At 36.6% G+C, this 14,638-nt stretch overlaps 1 protein-coding gene across 10 annotated transcripts in view; it reads right to left on the minus strand.

Annotated features, from left to right (window-relative positions):
• Window positions 1–14,638, minus strand: part of LOC117411380 (utrophin-like) — a 236,303-nt gene that overhangs the window by 29,952 nt on the left and 191,713 nt on the right. For all 10 annotated transcript variants that reach the window (XM_034018793.3, XM_034018795.3, XM_059025174.1 and 7 more), the window contains 7 exons: window positions 13,772–13,918; window positions 12,557–12,635; window positions 11,661–11,721; window positions 8,135–8,196; window positions 6,900–6,974; window positions 3,542–3,743; window positions 1,257–1,342 (listed from right to left, as the gene is read on the minus strand). In XM_034018793.3, coding sequence (XP_033874684.3) covers window positions 1,257–1,342; window positions 3,542–3,743; window positions 6,900–6,974; window positions 8,135–8,196; window positions 11,661–11,721; window positions 12,557–12,635; window positions 13,772–13,918 — 712 coding nt within the window. The remainder of the gene's footprint in view (window positions 1–1,256; window positions 1,343–3,541; window positions 3,744–6,899; window positions 6,975–8,134; window positions 8,197–11,660; window positions 11,722–12,556; window positions 12,636–13,771; window positions 13,919–14,638) is intronic.

A 14,638-nucleotide genomic window follows, 5' to 3' on the forward strand; every position in this document is an offset into this window, starting at 1 on the left:
CAAACATTCCCCAGTCTTTTTTTTTTTATTTTTTATTTTTTTTTTTATGGTTCGTTGGGAGAATACAGTAGTCTCCATTTATAGGAACACCTCCTAAGAGAACTCTTCGCCTAAGCAAACATCCTTGTGGTGAAACAGATTTTTCCTATTGTAAATGCTCAGGCTAAAGAAACAAGAACTTCTTGGCACTGATAGCGATTCGTTCACAATGGATACAGTACTGTTTTGTAACCTGGTAATTCATCATCATTAAACTTAAATGAAAATGGTTTATTTAGTCTTTTCAAAAGCGACTTGTCATTGCGAGTGTGTCTTGATTGGTTTATAAAACCTTTCCAGAACAGCCGTCCTATCATTGCCTTGTTTTGTATTCTGATTTCCACGAGTGCACCTCATCGCTACAAAATGGCATGTAAACAAACGACGAAACACGCCGCTATTTCTCTTGCTATAAAAAGTTGGAAATTGTTCGAGCTCTTGGAAAAAAAAACCTGAAATCAGACACAAGTCACAGAACAATTTGGTGTTTCCTGTTCTGGTGAGTTGCTTCACCATTCTGTTAAATAATGTGCATGTCTTGTATATTGCTGCTGCATTTCTGTACGTGTGTAGGGGTGCTATGTTAATTTAGTTTGACTGTTATGTTATTATTATAGTTTATTAACATACACTAGCCTATTGCTTTTATTTTACTTATTCAGTTCATTTCATATGTTGATGCACGAGCGTCATGACAGTACGTATTTATTTATTTATTTATTTATTCATATTGTGTCTGGTGGATAACTCAGTCTTAGAGAACGCTTCGTCTATAAGAACAGTTTGCTTGCTTCCCGATGGGTGTTCACTTAGCCAGAGAATACTGTAGTGAACCAGCAGCTTGTCTGTCATAATAACCAAGGAAGTCAAGTCATGGTGACTAAACTAGGCAACCTCTATATTAAGTAACTGCTACCCCTTCTCTGTAAAGGAACATAGCGTAGCTGTTGAGAAATTAGGCTGTTGTGGAATAAAGAGGAACGTTATTTTCTGTGCCCAATTAGAAAAGCTTATTGCATTCTTTAAATATAGCTTTAATGGACTCAAACATTCTAATCACATTTAGGAACTTCTGGGAGGTCTCTGACAATTTCCCAATCTCTAATGTTACTGAATGTTTGAGAATAAACCTCCTACCCTTGAATCCTACCATGCAACATAAAGCCATTAAATATACAAACCTGATATGAATGATTTAAGAAAGCTTTAATACTTGCATTTATATTTTTCTTCCAAAAGCCCCTTGGAAAGAGACAGCAGTCCAATCTTCATAGACAGCACCCTAATCTTCCCACTCCGACCACTAAAAACATATGAAAAGAAAACAATAAAAAGTACAAATGAATACAGTTGGTTACAGATATTATAAACCAAGTTTCCTGAAGGTGAGTCTTACATTTCTTACAAGCACTTGGGTTATTCATATTTTAGCACTCAAATAAACCCTTACATACAGCAATACTCAAGGATCTTCTGACGGATTTTCCTGAGTAGACAAGATAAATGGTGCGCGATGGCAGTAGTAACTTTTCAAAATGTAATAACTACAATGTACATTTTTTCATGACCATAACCAGTGATCTCAGACTAATGAAGTTAGTGTTACAGAACTCTCTGCAGAGTTTACAAGAACACACTTTATCTTTGCTGTAACCTTTGTTGTAGAAACATATTATAAAACCTAATCCCAACTGTTTTGATATTTCTATTCACACATCAGGGGTCATGAATCACACAGGGAACACATTTCTTAATTTGAACTCAAGTTCACCAGCAGAAAGACCAGTTCATGCTTCCTAACGCAAAACTCCTCACAGATTTCTGTTACCACAACACAGCATTCATTTCAATGAGAGCACTGGTATTGGGTCAGTCGATAAATGACACAATGGGTAAAAAAAAAAAAAAGGAAATATCACAAAAAATGATGATTATGTTTTTAAAATATATATCTATATATACAGTGGTTTGTAGAAGTATTCACCCCCTTGCAAAGTTTTCACATTTTGTTGGCACCTGAGCGTACTCCACAACGCTTTCAAATTAGACTTTACATGTAGAATCTACACAAACTACTCCACATTGATGAAGTTAAAAAATGCATACAGAATATAAATTAGTAAGATTTACAGAGAAAAACAGATTAATCTCAGTTGCATAAGTATTCAACCTCTTTGCTACTGCAGCCCTAAATCAGCCGAGGTGCAAATGATTTGTTTGAAAGGTCACAAAATCAGTGAAATGGTTTCAGCCAGGGTGTGCTCAAAGTGGTTTAACTTGTAGATACCTCAGGTATATAAACACTTTCAAGCTGCAACTCACATAGTGATCCAACAAAGCAACCAGGAAGACCAAGGAGCAGGGATAAAGTGGTAGAGAGGCACAGATAAGGAGAAGGGTACAAAAAAAATTCAAAGGCACTGATTATTTCTCTCAACACAGTGAAGTCATTAAAAAGTGGATGATGCATCATACCACCCAGACACTACCCAGATTAGGTCGCCCTCCCAAACTGATCAGCCGGGCAAGCAGGAAACTGGTTCAGGATGTCACTCTGAAGCCAACAATGACATTGAGAAATCTGCAAAGTTCTGTGTCTGAGATGGAATCAGTGTCCCTACACAAAGCTGGCCTGTATGGACGGGTGGCAAGAAAGAAGCCATTACTCAAAAAGCCTCATCTTAAAGCACGTATGGAGTTTGTGAAAAAGCATGTAGATGATACTACAGGAAAAAAGGTTTTGTGGTCAGACGAGACAAAAATTGAACTTTTCGGTCTAAATTCCAAGGGTTAGGTCTTGCGCAAGCCCAACACTGCACATCACCCAGTCATCACCATCCCAACTGTCAAGCAGGGTGGTGGCAGTATCATTTTATGGGGATGCTTCTCTTCAGTAGGGACTGGGAAGCTTGTCAGGATAGAGGGGAGAATGGATGGTGCAAAGTACAGGCGAATCCTTGAGGAAAACCTGTTTGAGTCAGCCAAGACTCAAACTGGGGAGGAAATTCAATTTCAGCAGGACAATGAAGCACAAAGCCAAAGCCACACTGGAGTGGTTGAACAAGAAGAGAATTAATGTTCTTGAATGGCCAAGTCAAAGTCCTGACTTGAATCCAATCGAAAATTTATGGCGAGACTTGAAGATTGCAGTCCATCGACAATCCCCAACAAACTTACTGGAGAAATTTTCCCGTGAAGAATGGGCAAAAATTTCACCATCCTACTGTGCAAAGCTAGTAGATACCTATCCAAAAAGACTCGTAGCAGTAATTGCTGCAAAAGATGCTTCTACCAAGTACTGACTTAAGGTGCTGAATACTTATGCAACCAGTAAATTTCATTTTGTACATTTTCTTTGCAAGTTTTAGCAAAGATAAATTAATACATTTCTGTAAGGGTTGCAGGGGGTTATGAAACACTTTAATCTACCCCCTACTTTTCTATAAATATCATATGTATTTATTTAAAAAAAAAATACAACACATGTATATGGGATACTTACGTATCATACACGTTCAGCAGCCAGTTTAGACACATGTCTACACAAAGGGGCACATTTACTAGGTCCTTATGATTCTGCTCCAGCCCATCATAAATGGTTGTCAAACAGTTAATTACATCTGGGACATTCAAAAGTTGGTCATTTTGGGTAATTTTGTGCTGTTCAAAAATATTCTGCGCCACACCAAGGTCCAGCAAGTCCACTGGAATCAAAAACAAAAGAGCAGCCGTTATTATAAAGTTGCAGTTCTAATCAGTAGAAAAGGAACGTGTAATGATTCTCAAGCATAGGTAAATAAGAGCCAAGCTGGGGCTTAAACAGCTTTTACATTTTCCCCCTGCGAGTTAACCTCAACCTCCACCACTTGCTGCCGAGCAGCTCCTCCACAGAAGCAGTGAAGCTAGATTCAATTAATAAAATTCCCCAACAAGCTTGTCTGTATCACAGTCACAGAAAAATGCAAAAGGTATCTTCATTAAATCGACATGTGACCCCACAGATCACTCCACTCCAGCAACTGATGAAGTAATAAGGACCCTGGGACCTCAGCTACGCTGAAGCATGCAGTGTTTATTAACTGCAGTGAGCAACCAGAGTCACTGGTGGATTTAAAAAGTTCAAATGTCAATCATCATATTTTATTTAATATATATATATATATATATATATATATATATATATATATATATATATATATATATATTTATATTTAATAAATGGTTTTAACAGTCATTCAAGCGAATATAGGCTGAATATATTTTTTGTATTAAAAAAAGGTATCAAACATTGTTATACCAAAACCTCATAATAGTATTGTCAAAGACATAAGGTATAAATTGTATCATATAATTAGCGATCACATGGCTGTGAAGTAAGATTGGTCTATTCCATGGCAAACAGGCCATCAGCCACTTGTACTGTATTAAGACAAATATTAATACATCCCATTTAAGAGTTATTAGCATTCTATTTATCCATTTGTTTATTTATTACTTAAACCATGACAGTAATTAAAAATAATCGTACAAGACTGCTATCTTGAACAATCCGGATGGTTTTCATTATTTTGTATGCCAAAATTACAGTTAATTTAAAAAAAAATTATCTAGTTAAGACAATACATTAACAAGAGAGAGTCGCTGACCTAGGCAGAGGCTTTGTATTTTAAGATAGCTAGCAGTCACTGCTACCGTGGCATGACTTCATGGTTTTAAAAAAACGCAACAGAATTTCAAAATTACACATTAAATGTGTAGCATAAGAATACATATATTAAGATTACAAAAATGTACAGATTTATGTTTTTAAATGATTATTATTTCACATCTATCACTTGCTAAATAATATAGAGTGATAAAATGTTTCTGTAAACAGAGTAAGTCCAAAAGTGGCAATATGGTTGCTAAGCTGTTCAGGATATTATACAGGGAAGTGTGGTGTCACAAATGTCACTTTTTATTTGCCAACTGCATAATGGGGTGCTTATTAGCTGTCACTCAACTAAACACAGATCATTTTCACACCCACTAACAATGTGATACTTTAATATATCTTCTTTCAGACTGAATAAGGAGTTTTTATATTAAATATTTCCAGGCAGCTGGAGCGAAGGTATACTCGTCTCTGGAATGCAGATCGATCAATACTGTAAGACAGGTGGTGAAAGGTCATACAACATTTATAGAATTAAAAGATGATTAAAACAAGACAAACCTAAAACAAGAACAAGATAAATGTCTCTGCTAACTGGGTTAGTGCATTGTGCACACCCAAAATAATTACATTTTTTTAAATTTCTTAATATTCTGATCCATGAAAGAAAATAAATCTATGCAGACTGAATTAAAACAGTACAGTGGCCGATTCCATTTAAAAAAAAAAAAAACTAACCACGATGGTCTTGGAAATCTGTGAGGAAGACACATGACCTTAAAAATCCTGGAAAGATTCTGTAAATCAATTGTTGACCAGATTTTCAGATGCTGACAGACAGTTTACATATGTATAAAGACAGACAGTTTATATATGTATAAAGATCTGAAAGTGATTATTTTTTTCATCATTGTCAAACTCCCATCACTTTGAGATTTATTTTGACTGAGTGATCTTGTTCCAGACCATTAATTACTGTAAGTCATGCCTAAGGTAAGCGCCTATATTATGCAGTAACGACAGCAGTTTACCCTTATTAGGTACTACATGAGATCCTAGCTTGCCCTTTACTTTTACTGTACACGCTGGAGGAAAAGGTCACAGTGCAAAGATGTTATTCTGATAAAATATTAAGAAAAAATAAAATTAACTTCTGCTTACTATTGGGTTTAATTAACTACTGCCAAAATAGTTGTCAGGAGATATGATATGCATCACATGAACATATAATCTCATGATGTGCAAATAACTGTTATTAAAAGTATTAATTCTATTCATCAACAGTTTTACAGTATATTAAACTGCTGTTCTAGGGGCAGATTACTCATTTTAGTCAAACATGAATGTTATGCATATTGTTACACAGAAAACTTTTGCTCAGTACAGCACACCCAGTAACACAGAAAAGTCTTCAATTATCATGAATGGACTTAGTGGTTTCGCTATTTGTTTCCTGATGAGAAATGACACCGACAAAAGAAAAAAAAAAAAAAAGTTGCTAGCCACAGAGGACATATAACACCACAAGAGCAAAGTAGATGGAAGGGTGTCTGGCAGGACTCCCAGACACACTTTCTCCCAGTAAAACTTGCAATAAGATACAGGACCACCTGTTTCAAAGAAGCCGTAGGAAACTTGTGAAATAGCAACGCCTCTCGGTAAAGACCTGTCCTTGACATTAACACCTGTTTCATAATGACCTGCTGTTCAAAATACCTAATTAGTGTAATGTTTACTTTTGGGTACCTTCCACATTTGTCATTTGTAACATTTTAAATAATTAATGGCTCCCTTTTTTCCCAAATGTAATTCTGTTTATCTTCAGAATTATGTGTATAGTGAGAATCTAGCAATAATCAAGATAGAGCAGAAAAACAATTCTAAAACACTTTTAATAGTCTAGTAACATGCATTTTAAATCTGAACTAATTCTGTGTATAAGCTCCAACTGAATAAAAAAAGTTAAACTTCCATTGTAGTTGTACATTTAAGTACAGACCATTTACCTCCTCTTGAATACAGCTTATTGTTCGGACAAGTTACCAGATTGTCCATCATCTATATTTATGGCATTGCAATCTAGCCCTACAGTGCCAAAACTCTGCAATCCAGGCACTTGCTTTTCAAATGTCATGATTCATGCTTGAACAAACAGAATGCTGCCCAGTGTCTGAAGACAACAGGAAGGTTATTTATTGTCACTTACAGCAAAGCGCTTTCTGAAGCCTTCGGATCTTCATTGCCGTTCGGTAGGCAGAGAAACGGACATTGTTTAAATCGGCTGCAATAAAAAGAAAAAGGAAGGACAACGATGCATTTTTTATTGCAAAAGAGTTAACTGCTTACAAAACAGTATTTCACTCAGAATTGTTATTCTTACCACCCCCTTTCGGTTTCTTTCTTTTTTTGGGGGGGGAGCATGTCAGTATTTTGTATCAACCTACAGTAAGCTGCTTTGCAGAGGAATTACTTTTTTTGTTAATGTTTGATAAGCGTCCGTCTCTGTAGTACAAGAAATTCATGCAAATACTTTCATGCCAACATTTGAAGACTATGGCACTTTGCTTTAAAAGCACAATAAAGATGTGCTGTGCAGCAAAGGATTCCTCAAGAATTTCTCAAGATCAAACTGATACTTCAACACACAACAACAATAAAACAGTGATAAGGTATACCAAAAGAGCTTAAAAGCCCCAAACGTTTTTTGTTTCTCTACAGCTAATTCATTCTAGCTGCCTTGAATAAGCAGATTTTTTTCTTCATACTTCATTTTGGAACAAAGCTTTACTATGACCTTCAATGAAGAAAATGCACTTGTCCAATTTTTCTTATTGTTTCTGTGTTACATCGACCATCTGGCAGAAAAGGTTCACCCACATGAAACAAAGCATTGGTCATAAGAGCTTGCTTGAGCCATCTGGAAAGGCCAACACTTCAGCCCTCTTCACAGTGCTTGTTAACCCCCAAAAGGCAATCAGGCTGTTCTTGTTTCAAGCTGAATACAGCTCCTGATTGCTGAAAATGTCAGCTGGCAAGTGTTTCTCATCAAATTAAGGGTCATATTGCAACATTTGAAAAGGTTTTTAGACCAAACGAATGGAATAACAAGGTTTGCAAAGTCAATGTTACATGGCATTTGCATGTTAGGTTATATTGGTCCCAAAGTAAGGGTTAGCAGGAAGTCAAATACAATAAACTCAAAGTGAAAGTTTGAAATCCCTGTATTATGCCATAACAAATAAAAGCATGGAATTGTATTGTATTTACTGCTTGGTTAAGAGAAAATAGCTGTAGTTATAATATAATACTGTATATTAGTATGTTCTTCGCCAGCAAGTTGCAATACATGCAATAGGAGATTTATTTATCTGAACATTCACAGAAACATATTTGTAGCCGAGGGTGACCCACAGCACTGGTAAGCATAAGGTGATTACATACCAAGAGACTGGAACAGCTCTGTCATCTTTGGATGGTCCCAACAGGTAGTCTGGGTCTGATGGCTAGAACAAAAACAAAATAGACAATACAAAAATCAACCATTTCACTGGCACTGAATGGCACAGTTTGCACATATAACATTAAAAGCAAGGGATAAGTCATTTGAGTCCCTTGGTGTTAGACAACAGAAAAAGAGCCTGATCTGTGACAGTGATAGCTTTGAGACACAAACAACACGTGGCTAGATGTTAATTACTACTCAAAAACCTGGCATTGTTAATTCAAATGATTAATATATCATTATTATTGTTACTACAGTACTTGTCTTTTTATAAGCAGTAACTACACAAATGGTTACATCAACATAAAAAATATATATACATATTTTAATTTACTTCAGGTCACACAATAGTTCTATCGAAAAACAAGGCACAGTCTTTTGTCAGTGTTCAGTCTCTTTGACACCTCTTCATACGGATTAACAATCACTGCCAAGCTTTTCTAACAACGCATTAAAAGAGACTAGCAATTATGACTGTTTTCATGTGACAATGTCAGAACTAATTACTTTTTGTTAAAACTAAAATGCCTTCCCTCATACAAAACAAGCTGCATTGGCAATGCCAAATCAAAACCACAGGGTTTGCCTGCAATGAAGTAATATGATTTTAACATCAGTAGGAGATATAAGCTAATCATAATCTAAAAACGTATTTAAATAAATATATAATTAAATCAACATGGGCCAGACTTTAACCATACAGTCCATAGTACTTTCTGGCAAGCCTATGTAGCAGTGTGTTGAAGTAAAATGATTGCAAAGACGGTGTTACAAGTATAATAACTGGCAAGTATGTCTGCATAGCAATGCAAGCGTAAGATCTAGCGTTTCAAAACATTTCTTATCCTCATTTGGAATCTCTCCTGCATTTATTCAAATCCAAGAGCAGAAGGATTTGGAAATTCTTCAGTACATTGTACCAGTTATATTAACAGAAAAAATGGAGTATGTGACAGTGAGGACCCTGTTTGGTAAACAGGAAAGCATGCCCGGAGCTGAGCTGATCGGGAGGTCCTGATTGGCTGGGGGGGGCGTGCCCGTGGTGCCCACGCCTGTTTAACGCAGCAGTGCCGGCGTTCGGGGCTACTGCATTGCCATTGCTACACAGACAGGCGCTGAGTGAAAGCTTGCTTTGTGTAAACCGAGGACAGCGTCCGCTCCAGATGAAAGGATTCGGCTGGAGAGTCCTTGGCTCAACGCACACCAGCGACCCCTGTGGCTGGCCGGGCACCTGCAGGCTGGCCTGTACGCAATTCAGAACTGCGTGGTCCTCCGACGCTGTAAGTTCTGGATATGGCTGCACGGCTGGCTTGCAGAGAGAAAAAAAGCAGGACAGCTGACGGCACTTGTTTCGGAGGACGTGAGTGCTCGTCTTCGGCTCTCCCAAGTTAGTTCGGGGGTTGTAGCGGTGAGCCAGGCTGAATAATAATTGGACTTTCCAAATTGGGAAAGAATTGGAAAAAATGAATACAAATAATTGTTAAAAATATAAATAAATAATCTCACCTCGGGCTACCGTTGCTGGTACCCTAGTGACAGCAACTGTGTTGTTTATTAAATCTGTGTGTCTGTGTGGCGTGTCAACAACCAATGCTCTGTGTCTGCCTTATTATTATTATTCAGTGACGACCCACGTATGCAACATCGCCCTCTTACAGAGTACCACAGTTTTTATACATTATTGTAATCTTTGCACTGTTTTTGGGGTCATACTACCTACACATCTTTTGGAAGTAGATACAGAAATGTTAGATTCTGAGGCAATACTCTTTTTGTTAACATACTATAAACACAGGTGTTTAACATCAGTTAGATACAGTACAATGTACAGTTACCAATGTTTCCTACTATGTAAACAAGCTGATCAAGACACACACGGTTTTGGAGACTGCCTTCTGTCTATCTCATTACAGTTGTAACAATCTGAGGATCCATTGGAAGAGGATACTGTCTTCTAAAGGCACATTGCATATCAACATCCCAGAATAACAACTTATCAATCCAAGCTTATCACAAATGCAACTAGACAACAGTTCCCTTTGCAACATGTAACTGCTTTTAAAGTGCCTTCTCTTAAAGGCTTTGAAGAAGTGATTAAGGGTAGTATTCTACACTTGGTGGCTAAACTGATTTCATTGACAAATGTTCAACTACTCAGTAGTATTCTTTTTTTGTTTGTTTTAATATACAACACATTATCTTAAAATAAACTTTTTATTCACTTCAGTTATGAAGCAAAAAAATATTTTTACCAACAGTATGGCAGTGTGCAACTCAAACATAACAGGGAAGCAGCAAGACAAATCGTTTCAGAAAGTACTCTGGTGTTAAAAGCATGCCTGCTAACTGTCTATAAGCATCAGCTGCCTTTTGGCGGTCTTGTAGCAGTTTGAGAATCCTTGGCTTCAAGTTACCTGCAGGGAACGCCCACCAGACACAATAATGGAAAAGAAAAGTGACACTGGTGGGCCCGTAAAGATAAAACTGTAAGATGACACCCAGGGAGAGGAAAATAAATATAATGCTAAATATATGATGCTGGAAGCAGGTATGTATGTGCGAAATTCTTGTCTGCACAAGCCTGAAGCCAGGAAAAGATTAATGGTATTTAGATGTTTTTTGCGGATCGGCTGATGACTAGTAAAGAGAGGAACATGTCTGTAAAAACAAAACATCAAGGCTTCCCTGCCAAATATATTTATTTGCCAGTCAGTAATTTCAAAAGGAGAGTTGATAGGGATAAACTGCCATGTATGGACACTTCTTTGTGCTTTTTATTCTCTTATGTGGTTTGTGAGGGCAAAAGACAAATGTCTCATTCATTATTTTTTCTTTTCAGCCTCAACACTTGCAGCAGCATTTCACATTTGGTACAGGATAAAGGTTGGGGAGTTCCTGGTCTACTGTTCTCAGATAATGCCAATATGATATCAACTTCCTTAGCCCATCTGGGCAAGTTCATTGCACAGAAATATATTTCAAGGAAAGGGGTCCTTTACAAGTATTGCAAGTTCAATGCTGGGCATTAGCAAAACGCAAGGGCAGCATTAAATGCACAGTACGCTATGTTCTGCATTTCAAGAATTAAAACCCAATGATGTGTCAGCTATGATTCATCTATAATATTTTAATTTTATAACACAAGGTACTTCTGTTATAGAACAGTTCTGTGGTTTTTATCTTGCCCTCTGCCTAACAATGACATTTGTTACTATTAGTCTTGTAAGCTAATCTTGGACATGACATGCCTATTAAAATTAAATATACTAAGTTCACAGTTTTTAATATAAAGCATTTGCTTTTCTATAATGCTTTGCTATTTTTAGCTTTAGCTTCTTCCAGGAGGCTTTTAATCTTCTGTCTGCATAGTGCTAATAATTTGAAGTGGGACTTTTTTTTATTAAACAAGTTATCCTGAAGAGTTGAAATGACAACATAAAGCATGCAGCAGAAAGACAAACTTACTTGATGTAGTAGGGAACTTTGTTATGGGATACATCTCTCTGCCATGGAAGCTGAACTGAAGCTGAAATAAAAAGACAAAACGATTTAAATGTACAAAACAAATGCAGTATGCAAGATGTGAAAGGTGTGGTGTGCAATAAGCAATCAGTTTCAAGTAGTCAATATGTAATTGCATAATGCCAAAAATCAGAACCACTTACTAACAAGTGGAAAAGGAAAGGCTCATGTATTTTACCACAGTTTCTTTAAGCAGCTACTGTAAAATGTTATTTTTTTTGTACAATTCCACTTTTTAATCATAGTCTGTTAAATTCAAGCTGGACAATTGTAGATCTATATAATTTCACAATTTCGCATAGTAATCACCACCATATGATAAGCAATATCTGCATATTGTAATAAAGATTGAAGTAAATGTTATCCATGAATCATGAAAATTATGGATGATCAAAACGCACAGTAAAATATCTGGCAAATGGCCTTTTCTACTGTATGTAGTGATTAAAATGTGTTCAGCAGTAATAACCATAAAAAACATGTCTAAAGAATAACTGTATGAAATAAATATTCAACAGCTGAAACAAGTTAAGGTAAATGACCTCAGAGGCAGTGAAGTTATACGGGAGATCAGGCTTAGGCACTCAAAAACCTCCCTTTAGAGGACTTAAGAGTCATCAATTCTAGCCATGTGGCCCAAAGCTTCAAATATCCTAATTCCATGTCAAAAGTAAAAGACGAACATCACTTCTTTTCTGATTAGATCTGAAACACGAGGCTGCATGCTGCGATAAAAAAAATAAAAACTTATTTCTGCATTAAATCAGAAACTACATATCAAATAAATTATGTATATGTATAAAATATGCTTTCAAAACGGCACAGAATGTACTTCTTACTGGAGAGGAAATGCTGCGATGATGGTCCGAAATCCCGGTGGGCTTCCTGTAACTGCTTGAGGCGATCCTCCACTGCAACCTACAGATCACAGAGAGAACACTAATGTTCATTTCCTTTAGGAAAGATATAAAGGATGTGGAGAGAATCGAACTGCATATCTGATAAGAAAAAAAATGGCTGCCTTGTAATATTGATTCTGTTGCACACTCGAAATGGATTGCATGTATGCCCTTATACCAGATATAAAACAGATTCTCAGCTGCAGTCCACAAGAATGGAAAGCATGACACAGTGCAAATAGACAGATATACATGTATCTGTAAGAACCTCTCCATCTTCCTTGCCCTTAAATATGAATCAATACACAGCACTGAGGTAGCTGGAAAAGGCACAGAAAACCCTAAGGCTTGTATGATGATATCCTCTCTAAGGTTATATTGATTGTCCACAGGAAACTAATTTCCCTAACCGTGGGTGGGAATATAAGAAAACTGCCCTTCCCAGATACAGATCTAGAAGATCCAAGAAAATAATAATTCATGTTTACTGCATCTTCTGTCAGAACTTTCTAAATCAATATTTAACAACTCTATAAAATCAATTTACTCTCATTAGTTTTTATCAGCAGTACCAACCCCCTCCCCGTTTACTGCGCTGAAAATGATTTAGTTCTTTAATTTTTTACATTAGTTCAAGATATGCAATAATTTCAAATACAACGCTATAGTTAAAGTGCTGCACCTTGGTACCTTTGCAACACGTCTGATTGCATTTGGACCACTGGAGTGAGTTTGAAATGTAAACCACGAAACCATATATTGTGTTGTCTGATGTTCCAAATTAAGGTATAAAAATACAACCAGAGCCAAACCTTCAACAGAATTATGGGGAAACGAGTGAATAATTTTGGTGAGAACTCCTTTAAAATAGGTGTTTCATTGTTTTAATGTTGAATAGGTAAATTAGAATTATACGGGAAAATTATAACCATGAAAAATGCAGGGCAGTACTGTATCTTTGTGCTTGGGTAGAGATAACGTACCATCCTGATTTATTAATTATACAACTACAAGAAAATAATACGTGACAAGTAAATTAAGAGGCAAATATCAATCCCAGTATGCTGCTGTGATCTTTAATTGGGCACATTGTGCAAGATGAATTTTAAACAGACAGCTTCAGGCTGTCGATTTCCAGGTCTCATTTTGTCTTACTTGTAGGAGTTTCCAGCGCATATTCAGGTCATCAAGCTGACGAGAGGTGTTTGACGACACAGTAACATCAAGAGGTGACAGCTGACTGGACAAATCATTTACTATTTTGACTTCTTGTTTCATTGGGGCAATTTCTTCTCTGAATGCCTAGTTACAAAAAAAAAAAGAAAACATTTAAACTAGTTTAGTTCTTCATGCTATAGGTCAACACTGAGATCACGGAGGAGCCACATTTACAGTTCAGTAAATATATACCACTGGAGAAAATCATATCAAGACATGCAAGCAAATCTTTGTTAATGTTTATACAACATTTTAGATGTGTTAATAAAAACAACGAGAGCATAATGCTTGAAATAAATCAACACATTTATTATATGAACGAGGAGGAACTTCAAAAGCTTGCTTTGAATTTGATGTACTCTGTGGAAGTCGCAGCCAGCGGCATGTAATGTTATACAGGGAAGCAGGCAAGAATAGAAGGAGTTGATGCAAACCCAAGATTTTTTTTTGTTGAGAATGAGAATTATGCACAAGGAACTATGTGTACTATACTAAGAACTATTTACATATAAAGTAGATGAACAACAAATAAAACCGGTAACGGGTTCATATAAGCAAAAGTTAGGCTTAGCAGGGCTTCAAGCTATCCCATAGCATCTGTGGGTCACCACCCAGACTGACCAAAGCTGCCAGCATATATACCTGAAAAGGTATACCCCTCCCCCTGACTCAACCAAATGAGCAGGTCCCTCTAAAAACTACCAAATATTTATAATAAATAAATGACTACAAAAGATTCAATAAATCCTAATACATACATATCATAAAACAAACCAACAAACATGGAGGTGCATCAAATAGATT

The sequence above is a fragment of the Acipenser ruthenus genome, chromosome 6 (assembly GCF_902713425.1).
Source record: "Acipenser ruthenus chromosome 6, fAciRut3.2 maternal haplotype, whole genome shotgun sequence".
Classification (NCBI taxonomy): Eukaryota; Metazoa; Chordata; class Actinopteri; order Acipenseriformes; family Acipenseridae; genus Acipenser; species Acipenser ruthenus.